The sequence below is a fragment of the Vulpes lagopus genome, chromosome 7 (assembly GCF_018345385.1).
Source record: "Vulpes lagopus strain Blue_001 chromosome 7, ASM1834538v1, whole genome shotgun sequence".
In the NCBI taxonomy this organism is placed as follows: domain Eukaryota; kingdom Metazoa; phylum Chordata; class Mammalia; order Carnivora; family Canidae; genus Vulpes; species Vulpes lagopus.
This window is the reverse complement of record NC_054830.1, coordinates 24,633,142-24,661,128: the sequence shown is the minus strand read 5'-3', so window position 1 is coordinate 24,661,128 and position 27,987 is coordinate 24,633,142. Positions and strand designations below refer to the sequence as shown.

The following is a 27,987-nucleotide window of genomic DNA, read 5'->3' as shown; positions in this document are numbered from 1 at the left end:
AATATGTAGGTTTTCAAATCCCAGCCAGATGATATGAATACCACTATCATTGAAACGCTCATTTCCCCCACATTTTAATTTTTCTAGAATTGGGTTGTATCTTATAATTGATCACATGCTATAATTTAACTGGCAAATTTTTTCCTTTCTTAGTAATACATAAAATAATAGCACATATTACAGTCTTTGGCATCTTAGGCTTGATGAAATATGGTACTTTGCTGAGTTAGTAGTTGATGAAAGAGAAAAGGCTTCTATCCAAAGCTAGAATTTACATATTTTAGATTTCAATCCCTCCATGCAATAGTCAGTATAGAAAATCTACGTAACAGTAACATAACATTAGCTGTAGTCTGAGGGTATTAAATATTTTTGGAGTGTAACAAACTTACTGAATTCTTCGTCAAGAGATATGAAATACTCTCAAACAAATGAAGACTATCCATAAAGTTCAAAGACCTTGTAGTAGTATATGGAAAGTGTTCTAAAGGCTGGCTTATATTCTGTAAGCAAAACAAGCCTGCTGATAGTAATCAGCTCAAATTGGAGAAAGTCAGGATTCTTATTGCAAAACCTTGAGTGAAGACAGGTTTCCAAGCATACCCACTGTGTGGCCAGAAATATTATACATCAAAAAGACAGTAAATCGAATCCTCTGGGTTTTTTTTTTCCCCCCTCTGGGGTTTTTATTTCATCACTGAGTTTGAATTTCTGCCCTCCAACCCCCAAACAATTAACTCTGTTGATAAAGGTATTCCTGGGAAAGCCAAGCATTGAGGCATTTCTTCCTCCTTCCCAATTTCTTCTTAAAGTATTATTACCTTTCATTGAAACTTTCATTTTCACTGGTCTTTTGAAGTGCATTTTCATATCTGAAGAGTTTAAGTTTCCTGTCCCCCACCCTTTATTCCTGTACTTTTTGTTCTCTTGTCCTTTTGTGTTTTGTGAAATCTATTACTCTGTTAAGGATCAGGTTTGGGCAACAGGGAAAGATTCTAGGCATGTCAATAATTCTGAGGCTACTTGGCACTGAAGCATTTTTTTTCTTTGCCCCACTATGCCCAAACTGACATTTGACATCAATCAATGGTCAAGGTCTGAAGCAAGAATATCCTTGAGGTCAAAACCAAGAAATTATCCTGACTCTGATGCTATATTTCAGTTCTACTCTATATAATGTAGGGTTTCTCAACAGCAGCGTTATTGGCATTTTGAACCTGTTAATTCTTTGTGTGGGGGGGCGGGGGGGCTGTCCTGGGCCTCTATCCACTAGTTGCCACTAGGATCCTCCCCCAGCAACAATCAAAAATGTATCCAGAAACTCCCAAATGTCACAGGGGGAGGGGGATCTGGGGGGGACAAAATTGCCCCCAGTTGAGAATCACTGCTGTAATGAACTAGAGACTAGGGAATATACCTGTCTGTGGTACATCAGGGCAAAACAAATATTCATTTTTTTAAACATAAAGTCTTGATTATTTTTGCATTATAGCTAGTAATCCACAAGATTAGCTCAATCCTGGGAGAAAAAGATTCTCTCACTTAACTGGTTTTTCAAACTTGTTTCAAAAAGTGAGATCTTTAAGTGAATGCAAGAATGAAGTTTTCCAGCTTTAGAATATCCAGGGATACATTTTCATAAATCTAGCCTGGAGCCAGTGGACATAACCCCAGGCAAGGGGAGAGTAATAATGCTGGTATGATTTTAGATATTATCAGTGTTTCATTTGTGCCATTTTACCCGTCTGGCAGGAAACCACAGTCCGGATCTCTCAGAATTCACTGCCAGAACTTTTTCAGGTTTTTGACTCCCCTCTCCTATCAAGACTGAAGTGACAGAGAGGAGAGGGAGCTCAGTCATTAACTGGGAATTTTGCCCAAATGGAAGGGGAGGGGAGAGGTGTTGGTACACATGTGTGTCCAACATGTACCTACACGACTGTGTGAGATTAGCAGGTAGAAGGATAGCTCCAGATGCCAAGAGAGCAGATGGGGGTGCACATGTGTTTCGAAGGCTGGGCTTCAGGGGATTGGCTATTGTCCCTGAGCTCCTTCTGCAAATGCACACCTCACTGCCGAGGTTACAGGTGAAAGCTCGTTTTAAAGTCAACCATATTCCTTGAGCAGATGTGTATTACACACCTTCCCAGCATAGAGGTTCAGGAATAGGTAGAGAGGAAAGGGGAGAAATGTAGCTAATTGAGCACCTCTCTGTAATAAACACTTCCATATCGGATGGATGGATAGATGAACAAATGAATGAGCCTTTAAGAAAAAAAAAGACACTAACTCTGATGTTAAGTATAATGGTAATAGAACAAGGCATCATCCTGTTGGCTGAGAAGATGGCCACAACTACTTTAACTTCGGAAGTTTTAGCCTCATGCTGGGCCTGTTCTACTCACTGCCATAGCAGTGGGATTTGAGGAGTTGATTGATGGTCTCCCAGCCAAGTCTGGCTGTCTGCTCTCCTGAAAGGAGCTTATAACCAGTGGTGGGCTTATGTGTGGAGGCCCACTACTCCACCAGCAGCACAAATGAGCCCTGCTCCGCCCAGGCGAGAATGCAGGCCCTGCTCTTGGCACCATTCCTGGAAATGCAGAACAGGCTTCTTTATTCCAGTCTCCAGGCTTCTGGCTAGCAAGGAACACTGCCCGGCTATGAAGCGTTTTATGGGATTATAACGGGTTGTGCTGAAGGCAAGTTCTGAAAGGCACTTTGTGCCATTGCTTTGAGTGAAACTGACTGTTAGGGCAGTGTTGTTCCTAAGCTCATAAACACACACACAGGCAGGATGAAATGCCGGGCTCCTGGGACCTACTCAGCTGGGCAGCATTGCAGAGTTGGACTGGCTTCCCGCAATTGTGACACCAGCCTCAGGAGTGGACTTGGGAACCCTCCTGTAGAGCAGCCTGCTTCCTGACCAATCCTTTGGTCGCAGACATCTCTGGTTGGAATCCAGACAGAACACCCAAACCCTGAGTCTGCTAATGTTGGAGCAGCACATCACGCAGAGCGGAGGTTCTGGAGGGAGTCGGCACAAGGTGGACATTGCATGGGGGGTTAAAATACTCTTAAAATCCTTTAAATGTCTCAAGGACCACATACATGGCATGTGTATACCCCAAATTGCCAGCTTCAGCTTACAGGCCTTATTGTACCAAAAGTATATGTCTTTAAACACCGGAACCCTATTTATAGTGGTGAGACATTCATACTATGAGAAGCTTTAGAAGCATCAGAGTACCCAAGGGAATTCCAGATTCTCATCTTTTCTTTCACACTCATCTTGGGGCTTAGGCTTTTTTTTTTTTTTTTAAGCGCTGTTTAAATGTTTTTTTTTTTTTTAAGCACTGTTTAAAAAAGCACGTCACTAACAATCTCTCTCTGTCTTGTCTCTGCCTAGCATGTAGAGCACAAAACACAGAAGTTTGCTGCAATGTTAAATGGCCATGAATAATGAAAATAAAAATAATGATTTTTATTGTTCCAAGTCTTTTGAGGAGGGGCAAAAAAAAATGTTATGAAAGTAGGTATAGCAGCTTTCTCCTCAACCAATGTGACTATTCTTTGCTCTACAGTAGTACCTAAATGTGAGGTTAAAGTCCTCCTTTCCAAAGGGTTTATTTATTACCACACCGGGCTTATGATATGTCAGACTTTCTGCCTGGCCCTGAGGATCCCACAGTGAGAAGACCAGTCATAGTTTGCTAGAATCACTCTTCTTCACCCAATGCTGGAAGTACACTTCCCAACGGAAGGATAAGGCCCAGTGAACCAGGGATTGAAGCCTGTCCCCAAAGGGGCTGCTGCTAGCCAGTCATCTAGTTGAGACGGTGGGCTCATGGGGGCCAGAAGAGCAGGAGAAATGGAATAAGGAGCAGCTCTAGGTGCTTCAGCTCATATCCTCAGCAGCCAGGGGAACCCTGAGTGAGGTGTGTCAGTGCCTCTCCTGGTCCTCCCATGGCTGCAGAATTAATCAAGGGCTGCTTTAGTTGGGTGCCCTTGGAGATAAGGTTCCCTTCACATCCCCACCAAGCTTGGTCAAGCTTACAGGAGCATCTGTGTAAGCTCCCATTCAGCACAGCTTGGGTTAAAAAGATGAAGCTGTGGTTGGGAATACAAATAGGAAACATCAGTGGTCCAAGGGCATCACTCTCACCCCAAATCTCCTCTTCAATCACCTTCTTCCCACTGCTTTAGTGGATGGACTGCCTGCAGGGCTTCCAGCTGACCCACTCCCTGGGTGGGAGGGCACTGGGTCTGGGATGGGGACCCTCCTCATCAGCAAGATCCGGGAGGACTACCCAGACAGGATTATGAACACATTCAGTGGGGTGCCCTTGCCCATGGCGTCGGACACAGTGGTGGAGCCCTATAACTGCTGCCCTCTCGGTCCACCAGCTGGTAGAAAACACAGACGAAACCTATTGCATTGATAATGAGGCTCTCTGTGGTATCTACTTCAGAACCCTAAAACTGACCACACCTACCTATGGGGACCTCAATCACCTGGTATCAGCCATCATGAGCAGGGTCACCACCTGCCTGCGCTTTCCTGGCCAGTTCATTGCTGACCTGCGCAAGCTGGCTGTCAGTATGGTCCCCTTCCCCAGCTTCGCCCCACTGAGCAGCCAAGGAAGCCAGTGGTCCCGGGCCCTGACGGTGCCCGAACTCACCCAGCAGATGTCTGATGTTAAGAACATGATGGCTGCCTGTGACCCCCGCCACGGCCGCTACCTGACTGTGGCCGCAGTATTCCGGGGCTGCATGTCCATGAAGGAGGTGGACAAGCAGATGCTGAACATCCAAAACAAGAACAGCAGCTACTTCATCAAGTGAATCCCCAACAACATGAAAACAGCTGTCTGTGACATCCCACCCCAGGGGCTGAAGATGTCTGCCACCTTCATCGGCATCGACATATTTAAGATTTATTTATTTATTTGAGGGGGGACAGGGGCAAAGGGAAAGGAGAGAGAGAATCCTCAAGCAGACTCCCCACGGAGTATAGAGTCCCATGCAGGGCTTAATCCCAGGACCCTGAGATCATGACCTGAGCTGAAATCAAGAGTCAGATGCTTGGGCAGCCCGGGTGGCTCAGTGGTTTAGCACCGCCTTCGGCCCAGGCCCTGATCCTGGAGACCCAGGGTCGAGTCCTACATCAGGCTCCCTGCATGGAGCCTGCTTCTCCCTCTGCCTCTCTCTCTCTCTCTCTCCCTCTCTCTCTCTCTCTCTCTCTTATGAATAAATAAATTTAAAAATATATCTTAAAAAAAAAGAGAGATGCTTAACCATCTGAGCCATCCAGGTGTGCCCCAGGATATATATTTGAGGGGGAAAAAAAACCTCAGGTGCTTTCTTCAGTCTCAACTGGACCTCACTAATTCAAGAGTCTCCTTTACATGTGTGGTAAAAACGAGGCTAGCAAAACTGGCCAATAGACTCTACCTTTTCTGAAGGCAGTTTGTCCACACTAGCTGGATAGGAAAATAGGTGAATTTAGTGCCAGAGTGTGGGTTTGGTACCTGGGATGAATAAGCTATGTATCATGAGGTTTCCTGCCTGGAAAGTAGAAACTGTGGACTCTGGCCTTAGCTGGAAGCAGAGAATACTGAAACAGGGTCTAGATATTTCCATTACCATAACCTCCTGTAGACCTAAGAAGTCAAAACAAAAGACATCATCTCCCCATACCACCACCTGCTGTGGTCATGACTTTGGTGGGGGGAGGGCAGGGGAGTTCAACAGTGCTGTTCACAAAAATAACTTTTGAGACAGTGATCATTTTAATATTTAAAAAAATAACTTCTAACTTACCCAGTAACATACAAATATGTTTTTCTTGTAAAAATTTTAAGAACAATAGCTATAAAGTTAAAGTCTCCTTTGCTACGTTTAATCCTTTAATCCCTGGGGTACACCCTCGCACTGATTGCCTCCCCCAAGGAGACTAGCCCCAAGGAGACTCATAAATTTGCTGTGTATCCTCCTGGATGGTTTCCAGTGAAACCATTTACCTACATGTTGCTATAGAAAATACATGGTATATGCAGATGTGTTTTCAACACAAATGGTATGATACTGTGCTTACTCTGCAATTATTCTTTAACTGAACTTAATACATTGAAGATCTTTCTATGCCACAGGCCTAGATTCCTTCTTTTTGAGCGGAGTTCTATAAGGAGAATTTAGTTAAGCACTCCCAGTTGATAGACATTACAGTTGTTTCCAGTTTGGGGTTGGTTTTTTACTGTCCCAGACAGGGATGCAGCAAATGATCTTAGAATTCCCTATCGGACATTTATAATATATTTCTCCAGTAAGGCTTGGAACAGCCGGCTGGTCCCACTGCACAGCTTCATCTTGACAGACCCTGTCAGATTGCCCTTCTGAGTGGCTGGCTACCTCTAACCAGCCTCCTCATATATATAAATGGGTGCAGAGGAAGGAGCTCAAAGGAAGTGTCAGGAAGTGGTGGAAATATATTTCCTGATTATGAAAGTGGTTATGTAAGTGTTTACATTTGTCAACACTCCACTAACTATACTTTAAATGGGCACAGCTTACTCTTTATAGATCGTACTCCAGTGACGTTCCTTTAAAAAACAAATGTGTGAAGGAAGGCTGGCTGGGAATAAGGCAAGGCAGGATACCGCCTCTTCTTAATGTGGGCTTTCTTTTTTTTTAAGATTTTATTTATTTGAGAGAGAACCCGATATCGCGACAGAGAGAGCAAGAGCAGGGAGGGGAGGGAGGAGCAGGCTTCCCGCTGGGCTCCCACGTGGAGCTCCATCCCAAGACCCTGAGGTCATGACCTGAGCTGAAGGCAGACCTACCCCACTGAGACACCCAGGCGCCCCTTAATGTGGGCTTTTAAAAGGCTTGCTTCGTCTCCGCCGGGCCCCCTCTACCCGCCGCCCAGCTTCGCCCAAGCCTCGGTTCTACCCGCCGCCTCTTCCAGCCCCCGAGTGCCAGCCAGGCAGTCACCGGGTGGGCGGCCTCGCGCCTCCCGCCGGCGGGAAGAAGGATCCCACCGCGGGCTCGCGCATGGGGCGCTAAGGGGGTTTCCGCGAGGCGGTACCTGGGCGCTCCGGGGCCGCGTCGAGGCGGGGCCGAGCCGGCGCCCCGCCCCGCCCAGGTGGGCGGGCCCAGCCGAAGCTCCACCCCCTTTCAGCCGGAGAGCCGAGTCGGTCCCGCCGGGCGAGAAGCCAGCTGTCAGTCTCCGAGCCGGCGCTCCGCCCACACCCCCGGCTCCCTGGCCCCGCCCCAGGTGGGCGGGCCCGGCCGAGGCTCCACCCCCTCTTTCAGCCGGAGAGCCGAGTCGGTCCCGCCAGGGAAGAAGTCGGCTGTTACTCTCCGAGCCGGCGCTCCGCCCCCGGCCCCGCCCCAAGTGGGCGTGCCCGGATGAGGCTCCACCCCCCTTTCAGCCGGAGAGCCGAGTCGGTCCCGCCAGGGAAGAAGTCGGCTGTCACTCTCCGAGCCGGCGCTCCGCCCCGGCCCCGCCCCAAGTGGGCGTGCCCGGCTGAGGCTCCACCCCCTCTTTCAGCCGCAGAGCCGAGTCGGTCCCGCCGGGCGAGAAAGCCGGCTGTCACTCTCCGAGCCGGCGCTCCGCCCACACCCCCGGTTCCCCTGGCCCCGCCCCAGGTGGGCGTGCCCGGCTGAGGCTCCACCCCCCTTTCAGCCGCAGAGCCGAGTCGGTCCCGCCGGGCGAGAAGCCGGCTGTCACTCTCCGAGCAGACGCTGCCGCCCGGCACCGTGGAGCTGGGGCCCCCTTTCGCCTGGGAGTTTTGTGGTCGCCTCGGGTCAGCTGTGACATCCCAAAGAGCAGGCCCGGCAGCCACCATGGTGGCCAAGGATTACCCCTTCTACCTCACGGTCAAGAGGGCGAACTGCAGCCTGGAGGTACCCCCGTCCAGCAGTCCGGCGAAGGACCTGGAGGTAGGACCTCCACTGGGACCGCTCAGGGTCCGTCCGTCCGTCCGTCTGTCTGACCCTACGTCTCGCTCCATCTCTCTCTCGGCTCCCTCGCTCTGTCAGGCTCTCCGTGCTTGCATCTCTCGTTCAGTGCGTTCACCTCCTCCTTGCTCGCTCTCCCTCCTCCTCCCCTTCTTTCCCTCTGCCTCTCCCCTTCCCTCTCATCCTCTCTCCCCCTCTCCCCATTTCTCTCTCTCACACACACTCTTCTCCCTCCTTGTCTCACTTTCTCTCTACCTCCTTTCTTCTGCCCCTCCTCTGTGGATCATCATGAGTCTCCTCTTCCACTTGGCCGGGGAGCAACTGCCTCCTTGCCCTGGACTCTCTTGCATCCTGCAGGGCTCTCCTCAGACTGTCAATCTTCTGTCGAGCCCTGGCAGAGGGACCTTCTTTTACTGTATCCTTAGGCCCAGAAGTCAGCGAAGAGCTACTGAAGAGCTTCCTTTTAAGCTTGGGTTTCCTCTTGCCTGGGTTGGGGAGCAAGAGGAGGCCTTTGGGGCCATCCCACCTGTCAGGCTTGACTTTGTAGCTGTTTGGCAGCCAGGACAGGACCTGGCACCTCTGCTTGTCATCTGTGTCCAGTGGAGTCATTCAGCTGGGGGTCTAGAGGCTAAATGAGTAATCTGAGTGTCTTGCACATGGATCCTGAAAATGAATTAAACTCCTTGGGGGCAGTGGGAAGCTGTCTTGGAACACTGGAAACACTTCTCTTTCTGAGAGCTTTCTGGTGCCTTGAGGGCAATGTGAGGGAGTCCTCCTCCTCCTGGCTTGTGTTTGGTCTTGCCTTTTACTTCTGTGTGTTACATCTCCAGTAAAGAGCTCCCTGGCCTTAAAGGTTGGGTTCAGCTGGGTGAGAAAACATCCTTCTCGGTCTTTGAGGGCCTTAGGGACTATAGTTGCTTCCACTAGACCACAGCTTTGCTGTGGCCGAGCTATAGTGAAAGCCACAGGACCCAAATCATCACTGCTGCTCATGGGTGTATCTGAGAGATTGTCACTCTGTCCAACCATGACTGGGGAAAGTCTGGAGGCAGATGTACATCCGACCTTGATGCAGCAGTCTTGAGGGTTCCACCCACCCACCACCCTTTGGTCTACTTAGCTGTGTGCACTTGGCTCACTGAATTACGTATGTTCGGGAGGACAGCATCAAAGATTCATTGCTTTTAACAAGAGCTGCTCCAAGCTGACAAGACTCCAAACAGTCTTCAGTTGTAATCAGCTTTCTGTAAGCTGAGCACAACTAACTTCTCACCCCCACCCCCACCCCACACTCCAGCTCAGTTGTATATTTTCACAAAGAGTTTTTGTTCTCAGCAGCTGTGGAAGTGTGTTTGGACTCTTATTTAATGGTGTTTGGTGTTTGGACTCTTACTTAAGTTTTGACAAGATAGCACCAGCATAGGTTGTTCAGGCTTGGAATGGATATAATGATTTTTCAGTAGGAGCTTCATAATTTAATGCATGTGGGAGCAGAGAAGCTAGTATCCTCTGAAACTCCTTTTGGAAAGAAGCAAAGCATAACCAAGTTGAATTACTAAATTGAAATGGATCAAAGGAAAAAATAGTGAGAATAGCTCTGGACTCTAACTAGTCCTTTCTTGCTATCCCTTAGTCCTATGTTTTCTGAGTAGTTTGGCTAAAAGCTTAGGTAAAACTCATCTGCTTGATCTTTTCTTATTCTTATACTTAGAAATATATCTGTATATCACAAGTGTAATGAAAGAAATGTACCACCAAATGTCAAATATTAATTTTCTTCATGGCAGGCAGATCAAAATCAAAATTATAAAGTGAGACTTATTTTCCTTTTATAAGGATGTCTTGGTATGGAAGTAAGGATGAGGGAGGAACAGTTTTGGAAATGGTAAATATCCCCATTGAGTGTTTTGTGTATGTGTGTGCAGTTTAAATCAGAGAAGTATCATGTATGCTCTATACATCTTGAGGCAGAGATGTCCAGTCCAGTGCATCTCCTAGCTTCATTTCCTGATAATGACAATAGACAAGGTTGGGAAAAGAAACTGAAGTGAATTTAGGGGGTAGTTTTCTGGTTTCATTATCTGTGCAAGAGACAGTCAACCCTTGTAGGCCTTACTTCTCCATAAACAATTAACTAAAATATATTTTCTACCAGCAGGTGTCATCAGTATTTATAAATGTTTAAAGAACAGCATATCCTGGTAGGCCTTTTGAAAAACATGATTATATACATGTTTATAAATAAGGCATTGACTATTAATTCCTATAAAAGTAATTTTTTAAGACTGATAATTTTTTTTTTTCCAAAACAAGGTAGTTCTACAGAGAAAGACTGGCTTATCCAAAGTACTTTTTGACCTTCAAAGGCAGTTTCTATAAAGCACCTGTGCCCTTTAGACATATAATGGCTGTTCCTTCGGAATTTGCTATGGGGAGGAGCAATGTACAGTCAAGTGCCATCTAGCATGGTTCTTGTAGTTGCAGCCGGCATGCTGGGGAAAGCCACTTAAGGAAAGACTTGTGGGGAAGGGGCTGGTGTGTGGCAATGTGCATTTGATACCATACACTTGAGTTAAAAATATGCAACAATAAACATTCTCTTAAATGCAAATTATAACAAGTTCTCCTTGAGATTTAAGTGTTTTGTAATTTTCTTAATTTCAGTGATAGTTTCCAGTGAAAAAAAGTGATATATTTTTAAAATTTATTTTCTTTAAAATGTTTCTTTTAAACACTGGAAGTATTCTACATGGATTATGATATTAGTATAATACTGCTTTCTAATCTGATATTTCCTTATGGCATGGATGTATGAGTTGGGTTGCAAGTGTTTACTATCATAAACCAGCTAGATCCTTCCAACTCTAATCATTAACTGTGAAATTCAAGGAGCTGAGTCCATTTTAGTCCATTGCTCTCGACTTTCACAGAGAAACATGGTATCACATGAGCATGGTTAAGCTTGCTTCTTCTGATCACTGATGTAGCTTTGCTCAGTTTATCTGTCTTCTTATTTATTGGGTACTTATTCCCATGCCAGGAGGTACTGGTCCTTCCAGGCATGTTAATTGCTCTGAACACCTGATCAAGTCACTAGAAAGAAAGCTGTTAGTTTTTAATGAATTACAGTGATTATAAGTTAAAAGTCACTATTTCCACATAGTGACAAAAGTCACTATTTCCACTATTTTTTTGCTTTTAAAAAAAGCAGCTCAGGGGCGCCTGGGTGGCTCAGTCAGTTGAGCATCTGACTCTTGATTTCAGCTCAGATCATGATCTGAGGGTTGTGAGATCGAGCCCCGCATTTAGCTCCATGCCCAGCATGGAGTCCACTTGGGATTATTTTTCTTTCTCTAGCCCTCCCCCTGCCCAATAAATAATCTTATTTAAAAAAAAAAAAGAAAAGAAAGACAGCTCAAATGAATGCCTATGTTGGCTAAGAATGCTGGAGCCTGGTGAGAAGGTTTTAAGAGTTTGAGGTCCATTTCATTTTTAATGAAAATACAAAGAGATGTTTCCATTATTTTCTTTTTAAGAATATATCTGACAAAAAAAAAAAAAGAATATATCTGACAATTTGATAGACAGCTCACTTTGGGTTTTAAGATTCATTATCTAAGATGTTGGTCAGGATTAGGCCAGATTTAGTTTGCAGTATTTGTAATCATTGCCTTTGTCTCTCAAAAGTATATGATCTGATTTTGACTCTACCAGTAACCTTGTGTGGCTCTTAGAATGACATATCCCTAGAAATGACAGAGCTCTATTCCTAAGTTCCAGATCTAGTGTCTCACTTAAGACGCTAGCCATGTTTTATAGGGTTAACATAAAGCACATATTTTTCTCCTTACTTTATGAATAAAGACACTGAGGGGAGGTGACTTGCAGAAAGCCATGAAGAAAATCAGCAGCTGAACCAAGATCCGGTGCCAGGTTTCCTGATGGATTTAGTCCAACATTTTTATACCGGCATACTTTGTGGCACATAAGGGTATTTACCTCTATGAAGAAAAAGAGAGTGGAATGAAAACTTAACAGACATGTAAAATGCTTTAAAATGTTTTCTTTTAAATGTATAATCATGAGTACTTTATGTAACTGGGGGAGTACTTTTAAAGCTTCAGCTCTAAAGGGTAAGATGAACCCTGTGCCCCTGCCATAATTTATGCCCCAGTAAGTCCACATGTGGACTTGAAAATTGTATGCACCTGGGGTTGTACTCCTTGCATGCCAGCTGGAGAGCTAAAGGAGTCAAATGGTTTCCAGTAATTTATACATTTCTTGGAATCTATATCATAAAGTGTTGACCTAAAGTATATACAACCAACTGCATGGAAATAGCTCTGAGGAGTTATTGCAGTTAGAATCCTGGTATTTCTTCAAGTGACCAAATAAGTAGATTCCATGAATCATGTGACTTTGGGTCTTGCTGGAAGGGAAGCAACATGGAGTTACTCAGGTAAAGGCCATCACTTACTGATAGGATCCAGTTATGGTCATCCAGCCCATAATTCTGAGACTTGTTCAGATGGAGTCTTGAGGGGCCTCCAGATTACAATGTACTTGAACTAGGAACTTAGGCCTATTAAAGTAAAACATGTTGACTTTACACATGTACATTTAAGGATGTTCAGGGTATCAACTCTGAACTGAGTCCTAAAGCCATCTCCACCACCTGTTCAGTGGTGTCACCTTGGACAAACTACTTTGCCTCTCTAAGCCCTGTTTTCCTCAGTGGTAAAATGGGATGATGAGAGTTCTACCTCCTAGGATCATAGTGAGGGTCAACGAGGTGATTCATGCTTAGTCCCAGTGCTTGACACATAGTAAGTGTTCAATAAATAGCACCATCATCATCAAGACTTATGCATCTTGAAAAGATTCCCCAAATAATTTTAATTAATGATCACTATACTAATTTTATGAGTGTTCTTTTATGCATAGCAGGGCATTAGGGGCCTTACTATGGCTTCTCAAATTTTTATCTCCACAACAATCCTATGAGGTTGGTGTACGTGTTCCTTTTTATAGAAGAAGAAGCTGAGGCTCAGAGCTGGGTAATAGCCTTTCTAGGATGGTTGAGCTGCTAGGTGGAGGAGCCAAGATTCACACCCTACTCTGACCCTGAAGTCTGTACTTTCCCAACCACATCACATTGCATCTAAATGACTAAATCACTGGTCTCCTCACCACATAACACATGAAGGATGAATGTGCCTGCTGGAGCAAATAGCTTCACAGTCAAAAGCCTACTTTTTCCTGAGTTTCTGGATGGGAGACCCTGCCGTTACTCAGAGAGCCTACTTCACAGAATGGCTACAAACCCAAAGGAGTAGGAAATGTAAGCCTCCATGAGGGAAGGTTTTGGCAACTTCCGTTCTGTGTTTCTCAACACCAAAGAGCTGATCTTTGGCAGAATTCCGCATGCTCAGCTCTGTGGAGATGACACCGTTAGTTCTGCAATTAGTTATTTTGCTTATCTACATTAACCACCAGCCTTCCACCTAAACCAATAACTGGAAGGCCCTGATTCCATCTGGATACTTGCAAATTGTGTCATTTTCTCAAGTCACTCTGCAATTGCCTATAAAATCCTGGACTGGTGCCACTGTTTTTATAACAACTGAATGAAAGTAAATTACTGATAATATCCTAATTTTGCAAAGCCCTGTGCACATGTAATTGTTATTAATGGCCTGTGTACTCTAGAAGGGCTACTTCATTTGTGATGTATACATGCAGTTGCCTTCCATAGTTTGTCAGCATTGGTAATGTGTACAGGTCACACACAAAATGAGGAAATTGCTGTGATTGCATTGCCATTTATTTTTGTATCGACTCGTGGACTGTCAAGAATGAAGGCCAGTGGGTTTCTAATGCCTTCCATTTTTTATTAATTGACACCAGTTATTAGCTTAGAAGAGGCTATGTCACACGTTAATCGAGAAAGGCTTCTGAACCTCCCACTGCCCGGGAAAGGAGTGGTTTCTTCTTAAGTCTAGAAACACTTGTGTCTGGACCTTCTGTGTTTGAGCCATTGTGTTCTTTTGTGAGAAAGCAGCTCTGATTATTACTAAACTTCAATTAATTGGAGCAGAACCAGAAATCTTAATGGTAAATTCACTGGATTTCCCCCCCTCTTCTGACTCTTAAGATGAGGAGGTAAGGAGTAGCAAAACAGTCTTTTTTTTTTTTTTTTTCCGGGGATTTATGAAACAAACAAACAAAAGTAGCCTCCAGGAAATGACCCAGGGTCATTGCATTCGAGAACCTTAGAGTAGGAAAGGCCTGTTGAGAACATGGAGCCCAGTGCTAATCTGCTGTTGGATCCTTTCAATCTCTGCTTAAACATCTCCAAAGACAGAGAGCTCATTACCTTCTGAGCCTGTACATTCGGTCTTTGTTCAGTATGCATCATGAAAAAAATCCTCTCTTAATAGTAATATTGTTTTCTCCAACTGAATATTACACTGTAATACTTTCTCATGTGTTCAAGAGGCATTAAGGCATCTCCTTAAATATTTGAAAACCCTTTTTCCCTAACTACTCCCACTCTGCACACACACATGCACACATGTGTACACACACACATGCTTCCCCCAGGAGCTTGTTTCTTTTGGCTAGACGTCCTGGTTCCTCTAACTTTTCCAAATGGAACATACTATCCAATCTCTTTCTCTTCCTTGCTTGTTTGCACCAGACATCCTCAGTGTGCCTGGACATCTTGAGCATTGATCAGCCCACAGAGACACTGTATATAATGTTATATCAACAAACAAGGTGTTTGTTGGGTTTAATGTGCTTCCGTAGACAAAAGAGGTAGACTAATACATTGAAGAGAATTTTTGAAATAGAGATGCCAGACTGAAGATTAATATTTTTGTCATGTAATTTATACAAATGTAAAAGAACCTTCCGAGATGTCCATTGATAAATGGGCAAAGAGCCATTAATAGGTAGTTCACAGACAAGGAACTGTGGAAGTAAAGATTGTTTAAATGTTCACTCTAATAGAAGCTATAGAAATGAAAAAGGTATAATAGGTGCTGTTTCATACCTAATTGACATCACAAATATTTTTTTAAAGATTTTATTTATTTGAGACAGAGAGAGATAGGAAGAGAGAGCACAAACAGGAGGATGAGGGACTCGATTCCAGGATCCTGGGATCATGACTTGAGCTAAAGGCAGACACTTAACTGACTGAGCCACCCAGGCACCCCCCTGACATCACAAATATTTTAAAGATATGATAGAACCCAGTCCTAGGGATGTTGCAGGGAAATAACATGCATCTGTGGAGAATGAGGGTATTCATCAGTATATATTAAAACACAAAAAAAGTTCAAATCTCTGGTCCCAGTATTCTAGCTCTTAGGAGGAAGAATGCTATGTGTCCAAAGTCGTTCATAATGATATTATTTACAGTAATAATTATGTTGTATTTTTGTGCATTTTATAGGTTCCAAAGCATTTTTATATTCTTTTCCTCACTTGGGTATAATTATCCCCACTTTAAAGATTAGGATCCTGAGAATCAGAGAAATTCAATAATTTTCACAGGATCACACAACTGGGCATGGCAGAGCTGACGCTTGAAGTCCAGTTGTCTGATTTCAGTTTAGCATCCCTCCTTATTTTTAAAACGGAAACACCAACAATCCCTCTGACCTATAATGAGGAAATGGCTCCATGTAGCATGGCCTCTGGCACAGGCATCAGTGGCATCATTTGAGGCATTATACGCTAGGCAACAGAAATGCTTTAATGTTTTCGTAAAAAATTAAAAAGGAAAAAAGTGGAGCATAATTACACACATGATATATAGCTCATTTAAATGTATATGTATGCACATGGAATATAGAGAAGTCAGGGAAGAGAAATTTCTATCCATGCCCCTCTCCTTCTGTCACTATGCTCACTAAATTCACAGCAATGCTGCCCTGTGTTCAAATAGCAGGCAGCTATTTTCACATATATGATCTCCTTTGAACCTTGCACAGGCTGAGGGAGGCTGACCAAGGCAAGGACTGTCCTCTTTGTCAACTGAAGAAACAGAGATTCAGAGACATTAGGAGGCAGGGCCAAAATGTTGGGCCTTCCTTGCCCAGCCTTGACCTCTTGGGTTGGTGGTAAGCAGAGCTATATTTTCGGTGTTCAAAGTGAATGCCAATAAATTTAGAACACTGCATGCAGAGACCTCACTTGGGAGCCAGTGGACTGGTGAGTCCATCCCATGGCCTGCACTCCAGATTCAAGTGCAAAGCTTACTTTATATTTGATGTATGATTGGTGTTAAACAAGAAGCCCACAAAAAAATGGATAGACAGAAACTTTTGTACATGTAGATGACATCCCTTAAAATGATGTCTTCCTGAGCTCAGATCCTGCAGATCTAATGTTTGCAGCAGAGGTGATAATTAAATGGTAAAGAGAAATAGAGCATTCCCTCCCCCTCTAAGGGATGGTTTCCATAGATACCATGAGAAATTGGCAACCTGAGCAAAATAAAACTGAAAGCCTATGTCAGGACCTTGAAAAAAATATGTAAAGTTAAATGTTTAGCTGTTGCCACCATTGTCAGATTTGGAACTTTGGAGACTTCCTGGAGGAAGAAGCCACAGAAAAAAAGGGAAGCAGCCAGTGAGTGGAAAGAGAAAGAGCTACAGGCCTGATACCTGAGAGGGACAATTAGTAAGTCTGTGTGCTCTCTGGCCCCAACACAAGGCCAGTGCAAGCATCCCTCTCCAGTGTTATCTTACACTGAAATGCTAACATTTCATAATCCCCAAGTGATGCAGGCATGTGAAGAACAACCCCAGGCAAATAGAGAGAAGATAATTAAAGGTCACTGGTAAAGACTATTCATATGTTTGACTTTGCACAGGTTGGGGTGGCTTATCGGTATCCTGTTAGGTTTTTGGGTCTTGTTCATTCTCACACACCTTTAGTTATTCTCCTTACTGGTTGGTGGTTACATTGGATGTTCTGGGTGTGGTCTTGCAGAAGGGGTCTGAAACCACTGTGAAGAAGGAAACAGACTATTACAAGAAGAAAAAAATTGATGGTAACTTAAGTGTCAACCACAGACATGTGAAAAGTCACCTTCTAGCTCAGCTGTTTGGTGACATAAGTTGGACAGCTTTGAAAGGGAGCGTGTTTGAAGAGGGTTGGTTTTCTCTTATTAGTTTCTGAATGCTTTATGTCCACTCTCTAAGGGCCGAGGGGAGTGAGCTATGTTCTGACTCAGCAGCAAGGAATGGGGACTTGCTTTGGAGAACTCTTAAAAGCTTAAATCTCAATTTCTTTAGCAGCATTGATTTCTAAGCTGATTCTTACAAGAATCTCCCTACTACTTGGGGACAGGACACAGGTAGACTCAGGGGACCTCAGAGTCTTTGATTCTGGAATGAGAACACTGGCTTAATCACTTTTTTACCGGAAGGTGGGTTTCATACCATTTGTGGTAGCCCAAACAGATACCAGGGATAAGGGGGATACAGAGATAGGACACATACAGTAATTTTGAATCCCTTTCTCTTTTCAGTTCTCTTCCTGTCCTGATCCTTCTGATCATGCTGAGGAGAAAGTCTTAGTTTGGAGTTAGTGTGTCTTTAATACTTTTCGAGCACTTGCTGGTTCCCCTTTTTAACACAACTCAGGCCTCAGGCTTAGAAGCTTCAGGCAGGCAAGAATATCTAATAAGAATTTAACAATAGGGTTCATTTTTTCAAGTTATTTTCTATTTACAGCCGAGGCAGTGATAGTGTTTGTTTTTATAATATGGTTACTTAAGTAAGAGATGAGTAATTTAAGGAAATATTAACTATGTAATAGTTCAGGTGGTATGTACATTGGAAAAAAAAAAGTTGTCACAATGGTACTGAGAGTTTGCAAACTGCACATTGCGTGTGTTCTGAGGGCTCTTCTCTGGCCAGAGCTCTGCAGCAGTAGGTTCCCAAGTTTGGGTACAGCTGCATACAGACTAAATCTTAAATTTGGACTTCGAACATAGGACGCAGATTTCAAATATCAAGATTTTTTTTAACAGATAAAGATGGACTTTAATGTGTCATAGAAAATTATCCTGGACTAGATGTTAGCAATTTTTTAAAAAGATTTTATTTATTTATTCATGATAGACACAGAGACGGGGGTGGGCAGAGACACAGGCGGAGGGAGAAGTAGGCTCCATGCCGGAAGCCTGACGCGGGACTCAATCCCAGGACTCCAGGACCACGCCCTGGACCAAAGGCAGGCGCTAAACCACTGAGCCACCCAGGGATCACCAGCAATTTTTTTTTAATTGGATTTCTGTTCTAAGAACAAAAATCGTTTTCTTTCTTTTCAAAGCTTCAAGTTCCCAAGTTCCAGCTGAAGTCATTTAACCCATCTTCTTCCTTTTCCCCTTCACCCCAAGAGCAGGATTGATCAAGGTTATGTTTTAATTTGGGGTAGTCCCAGAGTGGTGGTTAGGAATTTGGATTTAAGGATAGACTGAGCCTTGTCTGAATCCTAAATTGGCTACTTGTGAGCCAGGAGACCTTGGACAATGACTCATCCTCTAAAGCCTCAGTTTCCTTATCTGTAAATAAGAGTTTCCAAGGGAATTGGAAAGATGAATGAGCATGCAGAAGGCTTCCACAAAGCAAGTATTCCACAGCAACAATAGCAGCATCTATTTACAGTGTACATCAGTTGAGTCGAAGCTGTGGCTGATCATCCTCTCAAGGGGTCTGCTGGGAGATCACTCCTTCCCTTGTAGGAAATACCCACCCGATTTCCCAGGGATTCGAGTTGGCCCTGGCCACTATTTTTTTTTTTAAAAAAAAACAAAAGATGTTCTGAAGCACACTGGCAAGATTCACGTTCATTCCTGCCAGGCAGGATGAAAAAAAAACTAGTATGATTTTCTGATGTTCCCAGAATGACTTTCAAGCAGGAGTGTGAGCTCAGGGTAGAGAAGCACCCTGGTCATGGGAGATGAAGAGCATGTCATCCATCCACAAGGCTGGCTCCCATCTGATCAGTGTCATCTGGGAACCAAGCTCCAACCACAGGGACAGACCCAGCGCAGGTGAGGAGGATTAGGTTGCTTTGCGAGTTCTTCCTGCCCTATTCATTAGCAGCGTGCTTTAATTATAAATAGATCCTTTGTTAGAAATGTGGGGAAGTTCCATAGCATGATGGACACAACTTGGTGAAGAACCGCACAACTAAAAATGACCCTTAATTGCTCTGTGATTGTCAGTAAATATTTATTGAGACCACACTCTAACAATTTCTCCTGAATTTAAAAGGGAAAGGCATGCTTTCTCTCCTCAAGGAACTTGTACTTTAGTTTGAGTCATTCAGAACCCTAACAAACAGGCAATGATTGTCAATCAGGGGAAGCAGGCAATCTCACTGGGGATTTTGACAGACTTCGAGGGGACAGTACTGGGAGGTGGTCATCCAGTGAGCCCCCTGGTGCTGGATGTTCACACATGATTCCCCAGGTTTGCCCTAACAAAGGGCTATGTCCACTGAGGCCCATAAGCAGAGCACCTGTGCACCTGGCTGGGCTCTCAAAGATCCTGGGGGGTACAGGGTAGGGGGAAGACAGGGGAGGCTGCTGACTCCAGAGTGACAGGGCTTGAATGTGGAATAAACAGCTTCAAATTTTCCACTTCCTGCCTCAGTCTGCATTGCCCTGTTCTACCATCTTTATTTCCCACAGGGTTTAGGGGATGAGCAGGGCTATGGTTAAAATCACAGGTCTCGCTGAGGAACAGCCTTGGGCTCAGTCCTGGCTCTGCCACTGGCTGTGTAACCTTAGGAAAAGTTCTTAACCCCTCTGAGCCTCAGTTCCATCAGTTCTATGAAATGGGTATATTAATAGTACTAACTTAAGAGAAATCAAGGAAATCGTGCATAGAGAGCACTTTGGCACAGCCTGGCATGAAGTCATTGTCAGTATTGTTGCTATTGTATTGTAAGAGGAAGTTGTGTATCTAGGGAAGCTGGTGTGGGGGGTGGCAGGGAGGGCTTTCAAGTCAGGTATATTTGAATTTGAATTTCAACTCCTACTAGGTATGACTTGGGGCAAGTCACTTTACTTCTCTGAACACCTGCTTTCTCTTTTATAAAATGAGGTGATGGGGTTGCTGTATGGTATAGATGAGTGTGTGTGTGCCAACACCTAGCACAGGGTGACTCCATGGCTCTTAGAGTCCCCACATAAGGGTCCCCCATCGTCTAGCACTTCCTTCTCTATTTGATAGAAGAGATGAATCACACCTGGGTTAGGTGTGGAACGACGTCTCTATTTCTAGAAAATTGCCAGAATCTGTGAGTAAGTAAGGAACCCAGCAGTATGTGATTTAATAACCATTCTGGAGGCTTTGCAGGGTTACGTGGCCCCTAACACTCTGTACAGCCCTGCTTTATAAATTCAGGAGCAGCCCCAGAGCCTCACTTCTAAATGGTGGGGCAGGAGGTGCAAGCATCTGGCCAGTGAGACTTTTCCCTCCATCCCTGGAGGAAACTTTTCCAGGGAAATCTTGCCAGATTAGACCCCATGTGGTCTTCCAAAGGAACCCTCCCATCTGTGGATGGCCTGAACTGGAAGACTCATGGGAATTTGCCCCTTTCTGCCACAATAAATAACATTTTTCTTTTACCACAAAACTGCCTTTGTCTTTTCTGGAAACTCTTACTGGCATCCCTTACCACTGAATCTCCAATGGCTAAACCAACATTTTTTTACAAACCAAACAGTCAAATCACAGGTTTGTGTCTACTTCTTTTCTTTTAAGTCAACTTTATTGTTTATTCATTTTCTCTCTTGTGACTTTTTTTTATTTAATATGTATATTTTTTTATTGGAGTTCAATTTGCCTGAGGCTTCTGCCTCCTTTGTCGTGTATGATACACTCTTCTCCAAATTTGCAGGCTTCTGAATTTTAATACACTATAGATAATAATACATCTGGTTGTATATTAATTGCTCAGAGTTAGAAATAATACATAATCACTATGTTTCAAGGTTGCAAATGTACAACACTGAGAACCAAGTGTTTGTTAGGAGTCTTTGGAAAAACCCATTCTTAGTGGGCATTTTTCATTTCTGTCATTAAGAATGTGCTACAGAAAGAAAACTGTCTTAAGTAAAGGTAGTCTTGTGTTCTGTGTGCATGCACACACACACACACACACACACACACACTTACACATCTCCCAAGGGATAACATTTTGAAGTTATCACGTGCTTATTTGGAGTGTGTAGGAGCAACAGAAAGGCCATATGAATCCATTATAGATTACCTACCTCTCAGCTTCCTGAACAGCATACTTTGTACCTTATTTTTCTACATACCATTGCTCAGTGGGTGGTAAGATGTCAGCTAAAAGCTGAAAACAGGAAAGCTTAAATTTTTTAAATTTTATTCCTAATTCAGTCAATCCCTTATGGCTGTGCCACTGGTAGCTTTTTCCATTTTGAATAATCAGATTTCAGTGTATTCTGTTCGCAGTTGAGAGCAGACTGTTCTAAAACCTGCAAGTGCAGTGTTCCCTGGTTCTAACTGGAGGCATGTGCTGTTGAGGATGCACGTGGGCTCAATGATTTGAAGAGATAAATTGTGCTAGAAGGGCCGGCTGGGGGGGGACCAGGAAGTGTGGCAAATGTATTTTATGATTCGCTCTGGAGGCCACATTTCTGCAAGTCTTGTCTACTCAGATATTGTTCTTGCCAAAAACAGAAGTTGAGTGGGCCACAAGAGTAGGGGGTCCATGTTCTCATCCAGTTGACCCCATGCCCTTGGTCAGTTGTCCCCGTAGGTTTTACCCAGCAGGTGTATGTGAGATTGCTGGTCCCATCCTAGTCTTCAGTCAGATGGCAGACCTCGCTGTCAGCTTTGCTTGCCTGAGACATATTTGATCATCCCAAATTCAGCTGGAACAGTCTGTCCTTCCTTTGGGACAGTGAGATTAAGATCTGAGCATCTTTTTTTATTTCTGTGCTTTTTTTTTTTTTCCATTTCTGAGAAATGATAATTCTGAGGTTCAGAGGATAATAGGTGGATGAAAAAGAGAAAGGACATGCCAGTGTATCTGTATGGTCCTTTCTGGAAGCCCAGGGAAACTTGTTATTTGGGGGAGAGATTCCACCTTGCTCACCTGACATGAGCTAATCACCCATGGTTCCTATCAGTGTCTAATCCCAGGTCATACTGGGATCTGGCAAGATTGGAGACCAGCTCTTCTAGCCCATAATTTAGTGATGTTGGGTTGGGTAGGGTGGTTCTGATGCAGACCTCAAGACCCACTTGGATTCCCTTCCCCAACTCAGGTTCTTATCTTGAGATTTCATTTTCCTCTCCTCCGGCATAGCCTCAGATCCTGCCAAACCACGCCCAGTGTTTCTCTATTCAGCTAGAGCTTGACTAAACAGATGATAAAACTGCAGGAAGAAAGGCAAGGCAGGAATGTGGAATCAAAATATGTGGTCTCATAACCTGAGATGTAGTGGCAGGAGCATGTCATTGGTGAGATTGTGTTGTGGCAAGTGACATGGAGTTCCAGCTTCATCCCAGAGAGGCCCAGGGCAAAAATCTAGTGTTGCAGGAAGTGGACCAGAGTAGGAGAGCAGCCTTGGGGAGAGACCACACCTCTCCCTGGGCATCAGAAATAAGAGTAATAATCTGATATTTACTTATGGGGCAGGCTTGTAGCAAGCACATTACACACACATGATCTCATGTCATCTTCCCAACAACTTTGTGAAGGGGTAGGAGAGTCACCCCCACTTCACAGGGGAGGAGACCAAGCCCATGGAGGTTCCATTGTCCGAGGTCATAGGGCATTGTGCTCTGGCCAGGAAGGTTGGCTCATATTTTATCCTTAGATCCTTTGCAAAGAATCAACACATTCTTTGGGCCAGCATGGTAAGAACTTTGTCACTTGCCGCAGAGACTTTCCACTTCTTCCTAAACTCTGGAGAAGCCTCAGCAAATATCCTTAGTCTGTACACAGCAATTCCCAAACCTGAAGTATGGTGTGATCCCCAATGGCATTCTCCCTCTTCCCCTCAACTCAGCCCAAGGGGAAGCCAGGGATTCCCTTTTATAGAGATAAACAAATGCAGAATTTGTATCCCACCAAAGGAGTTCTAAGAAGTCAGTAGGAAATGACTGCCTGTGAAACCCCAGAACCACAGAGGTCTTCCTCTGGGCCCTGTGCCTGTGATTAGGCCACCACTGCCACCTCCAGGTGCCTTGTTGGCATTCTGCAACCAGCAGTGTGTGCTTTGACCCCATTTTTCTAGACCTACAGATGAGTGTGGTATGATGGGCACAAAATGCACATTCTTGCCAAAAATGCACAACCTGAATCTAATGGTGAGAAAATATCTCTTGGGCCCAAAGCTGGCCTTTCCTTAAAGGCCACAGAGGCATGACTCTGCTGGCAGCCCCAACACTTTTTTAGGGGGTCAGACTCTTGAAGTACTTCAGGCCTGAGCATCTGGCCCTGTCTGCCTCAAGATAGTAAGAGTTTGCTTGATGTTCGGAAGGCAGACATGGACCCAGGGACCGCAGAGAGAGCTGAATATTTGGGTTCCTCTTTCTCTGAAGGTCTGTAGTGCCATGTCTGGGCATGACCAAAATGAGTTGCAGGCAATGGGCTGGCGTTTGCTGAAAGGAACTTAACTGGGGTGTGGGTGTACATTTCTCCTCTGCCCAAGGTTAATGGTAACATCCTGTGTAAGAGAACTTGAATGTGGTCTTCTACTAAACTCCAATATTTTAGGGCTATTTATTAGATGTGTTTAATCTTGGGCCAATTTAACCAGTAGCAGACTAATAAAATAACAAATTTGGGCTTGCTGCCAGGACAAATGTTGACTTACCCTTATAATGTTGACTGAAACGAATAACTTTGAAAGTAATTGAAAAGTGAAACATTTGCCAAAAATACAGTGTCTGAAACAGTGGTTCTGTTTTATTTTACTGGCAGTGCTAAGAGATTATGTTCGTAACCTAGGCTGCTGCTGACTGCTTCAGCTCTGAGAGAGTTCCATATTTTACTGAATTATTTCCCAAGGTTCATTTTTTTTCCATCCCATCACCGTCATTCAGCAAAAGTGAATTTCCCCATGGCAGACAAGTAGGTCAGGTTATTTTTCTAATGTAGAGGCACAAATTCAATGATAATCAGAAAATAAAGATAATAAGTTGCTTGATGTCTGCCCCCAGAAACAAAATGGTTTGCCCTGAACATTAGCCCTCTCAGAGTTTGTAGTAAGATTAATTGCTTCTGCAGGGTATATTGGCTGAAATCCATCCCCCTCATTCCACACCCCTCTTTCCCTTCATTCTGCCATTTAGTTTGTACGAACATTAGGGAGCTATAGCATTTTGCCAGCATGTGTTTTAGACTTGAAGGAAACGGGAAGGCCTGGAGGAAATGAAGCCGGGATGACCACAGAAGTTGTCCGAAAGTGTGATTTCTTTCGAGCCTCATTTTTTATTTACTTTTTGTGGGAGGCCCTGTTTGGGGGAGGGACTGAGCAAGGTTTCAGAGGCTCATGCCAGCATTGTCTTCACTCAGTCACATGTCTCCCTGATGTCTCCCCCTTAATCAAGGCTTCCCAAAAGCAGCCACCTCACAGGCAGACTTTGGCTAGATGCCACAGGTGCTGAGATGTGGGCTGAGAAGACTTGATGTTCAGGGAATAAATATAACCTCTCTAACCTTCACATGTTCAGTTTTATGGCCCTGATAACTGATGGTTTAATTTGTGGGTCTACCCAGACCATCTTGTGACATCTCTATCATCTGCTGTTTAGCATTTCCATGAGAGGAGGCTGGAGAAATTGTTTGGTTCTCAACATAGCAGTCCAATATCCTGCCCGCAGCTTGCCATGAGACTGAACTAACTCAGCGTGGCCTGTGAATTTTATTTATCCAGGCTCTCCTTACTGTCCACTAGCAAGCAAAAGTATGAAAATAAATAATAAACAAAAAACTACACAGCTTTTTTTTTTTTTTTTTTTAAGAAATTGAGATGTTTTTCTTATAGGATCTGATATGGAGAGTTAAGCCACTTCATCACAGAGGAAATCAAATCTCTCTTGGATGCATAGGGCAAGGCAACCAGACCCACAGCTGGAGAGAATAAACACAAAGGTGTGGCCTCCATCTTTGAGATTAGCCAAGACAAAGGTATCAGGGATCCCTCCAGGAACTGTTCCTGGTGGTTTGTCAAAGTCCACAGGGTCTGTTGCCTTTTGTTGAAGGCACTGATAAGCATCTCTAAAGGAAAATTATAGTTCTGAGTTTGAAGACCTTTTGCTCACCTTGTGGGTTAGAAACCAATAATCCTGAAATGCATTTGGCCTAATCAATGAAGCCAGGTTTCCGTTGGAATTTGGGCCTCATTATCTGCCTTTGAACTTCTGGTAACAGATGACACACCAGGTCAGTTAGCTCTGTGCCAGGGAAAAGAGAACAGAAAAAAAAAAAAAAAAAAAAAACCTTCATGGAAATTTTAGAGTTAGAGACCATTATTTCATTATTGTCTTTTTCTATTTACAAAATTATAAGATGGAGAGCCACTTGTAGGCTCCAGAGAAGCTTCCCTTTGTGTTCCTGTAGCTCCGGTCCTCTTGTTCAGACAGCTCTATGAAGGTTTCCTTATCACTGCCTCCGTGTCCTACGTGCCCCTATGGTCTGTTGTACGCTGCCTGCTGATCAGCTGCCCCTTTCCTGGCCCACTTCAACCCGCTCTGACTCTATTGGGTACTTTGCCTGGATTGACCTCCCAGTTCAGCCAGGAGGCATCCCCTCTAGGGTGATAGATGTACACTTCAGTGAAGGCAGTTTTGCAAATGCTGGGTAGTCACAGAGTTAGATTTAAAAGGATGCACATAGTTGCAATTTATCTCTTCCAATATATGTATAAATTATGGAGAGAGTAGTAAATTTGTAGGGAGAAATCCAACAGATAACTATTCACTATATATATATATTCGCTAACTAGGACAGCTATAACAAAGTACCACAAGCTGGGTAGCTTAGAACAGAAATTTATTTCTCACCGTTCTGGAGACCAGAAGTCTGAAATCAAAGTATTGGCCTCAGAAACCTGCAGGAGAATCCTTCCTTGGCTCTTCCTAGCTTCTGGTATTTGTTGTCAATCCTTGGTGTTCTTTGACTTATAGATACATCACTCCAGTTGCTCTGTCATTATACTGCCTTCTCCCTTTGTGTCTTTAAATCTTCTTTCTATAAGGACACCAGTGATTGGATTTAGGACACACTTTAATCTAGTATGACCTCATCCTAACTTGATTATATCTGCAAAGATCCTGTTTTCAAATAAGGTCACTTTCATAGGTTTGGGGGTAGAACCTCAATGTATCTTTTTAGGGGTATACATACAGTTCAACCCATGACACTACCTTAACCAAGTGGTAAGTAAGTTACTTACCACTCTGATGTGATGTACCAAAAAGGACAAAACACTTCTGTTGTATTCTTGCCAAAAATGCATACTTTTTTTTTTAAAGATTTAAAAATCTTTTTTTTTTTTTAAGATTTATTTACTTTGAGAGAGCATGCACGTGTGAGTTGGGGGGAAGGGCAGAGGGAGAGAGAGTATACTCAAATAGATTCCCCACTGAGCACACGGCTCTTGATCTCACCACCCCCGGGATTATGACCTGAGCGAAAAACAAGAGTTTGACACTTAACTGACTGAGCCACCCAAGTGCCCACAAAAATGCATAATCTTGATTTAATCATAAGAAAACCTCAGATCTAAGTAGAGAGACCTTCAGCAAAATAACTGACCAGTACTCTTCAAAAGTGTCAACTTTATGAAAGCAGACCAGACCAGGAAACTCACAGATTGGAGGAAACTACAGAGATGTGATGGTGAAATATAATGTGAGGTTCTGGATTGGATCCTGAAACAGAAAAGGGACATTAGTGGGAAAATTGGTGAAATCCTAGTAAATCCTTTAATAGTTTAATTAATAATCTTGTAGCAATGTTAGTACCGTAATTTTGATAAATGTATCATGGTTATGTAAGATGTTAACATTGAGCAGGTACAGAGTGCATGGGAACACTATGTACTATTCTTGCAATGCTTCTATAAATCGAAAATTATTTCAAGATCGATTTCTTTAAAAAAAAAAAAAAAAAAAAGAATGCACAGGGCGCCAAGGTGGCTCAGTCGGTTGAGCATCTGTCTTCAGCTCAGGTCATGAACCCAGGGTCCTGGAATCAAGCCCTGCTTCAGAGCTGTCTATTCATCAGGGAGCCTGCTTCTCCCTCTCCTTCTGCCTACCGCTCTGCCTACTTATGCACTCTCTCACTCTCTCTCTGTCAAATAATGGGTGAAATCTTTAAAAAAAATAAAAAGAGAATGCACACATTGAGTTGATTAGGTAAATTCACCTGTTCTTAGTGGCAAAGGGGAGGAGAAATAATCTAGTAAAAACATACCAATTTGTAAGTTCAATTTTAGGCTCTGTTAATGGAAAGCTTGCTTTCCACAAGGCACTGTGCTATGTAGTCATTGTCTTTGTATCTTGGGTAGAATACTGTAGCTGAAGTGTGTGTTCTAGGATCTGAACCCCTTCTCGCCTCTGCCACCTGAGATAGGTGACCTGTGTCACTACTGATGCTCATTGAATCTCAGCTTACTCATCTATAAAATGAGAATAATGATATTAGCTCTCTCATTGGATGTTCTGAAGATGTCATAAGCAAATCTATACAAAGCAGTCAGCCCAGTGCCTGACACAGATTGTAAACCCTTACAGAATTAAATGATAGCTGTTAGCCACAATTCCCACTACTGCATTATGAGAGAATTCCTTCCTTGTTTTTCAGTTGAAGAAACTGTGGGTAACTTGCTTGAGATCACCTAGCTAGAATGTATGGGAGCCGGGGATAGATAGATAGATAGATAGATAGATAGATAGATAGATAGATAGATGATAGATAGACCATAGATATTTTTAGTGAGGCTCATTT

At 43.7% G+C, this 27,987-nt stretch overlaps 1 protein-coding gene and 1 pseudogene across 4 annotated transcripts in view; both read left to right on the top strand.

Moving 5' to 3' along the window:
- ARHGEF3 (Rho guanine nucleotide exchange factor 3) overlaps window positions 1-27,987 on the top strand; it is a 306,587-nt gene that overhangs the window by 227,647 nt on the left and 50,953 nt on the right. Inside the window, exon 1 of one of the 4 annotated variants that reach the window (XM_041761097.1) lies at window positions 7,714-7,941. The exons of the other annotated variants lie outside the window; for them this stretch is intronic. Coding sequence (XP_041617031.1) covers window positions 7,846-7,941 — 96 coding nt within the window. The 5' untranslated portion in view covers window positions 7,714-7,845. Of the gene's footprint in view, window positions 1-7,713; window positions 7,942-27,987 lie in introns of those variants that run through there. 4 annotated transcript variants of the gene reach the window in all.
- Window positions 4,254-7,411, top strand: LOC121494516 (annotated as a pseudogene).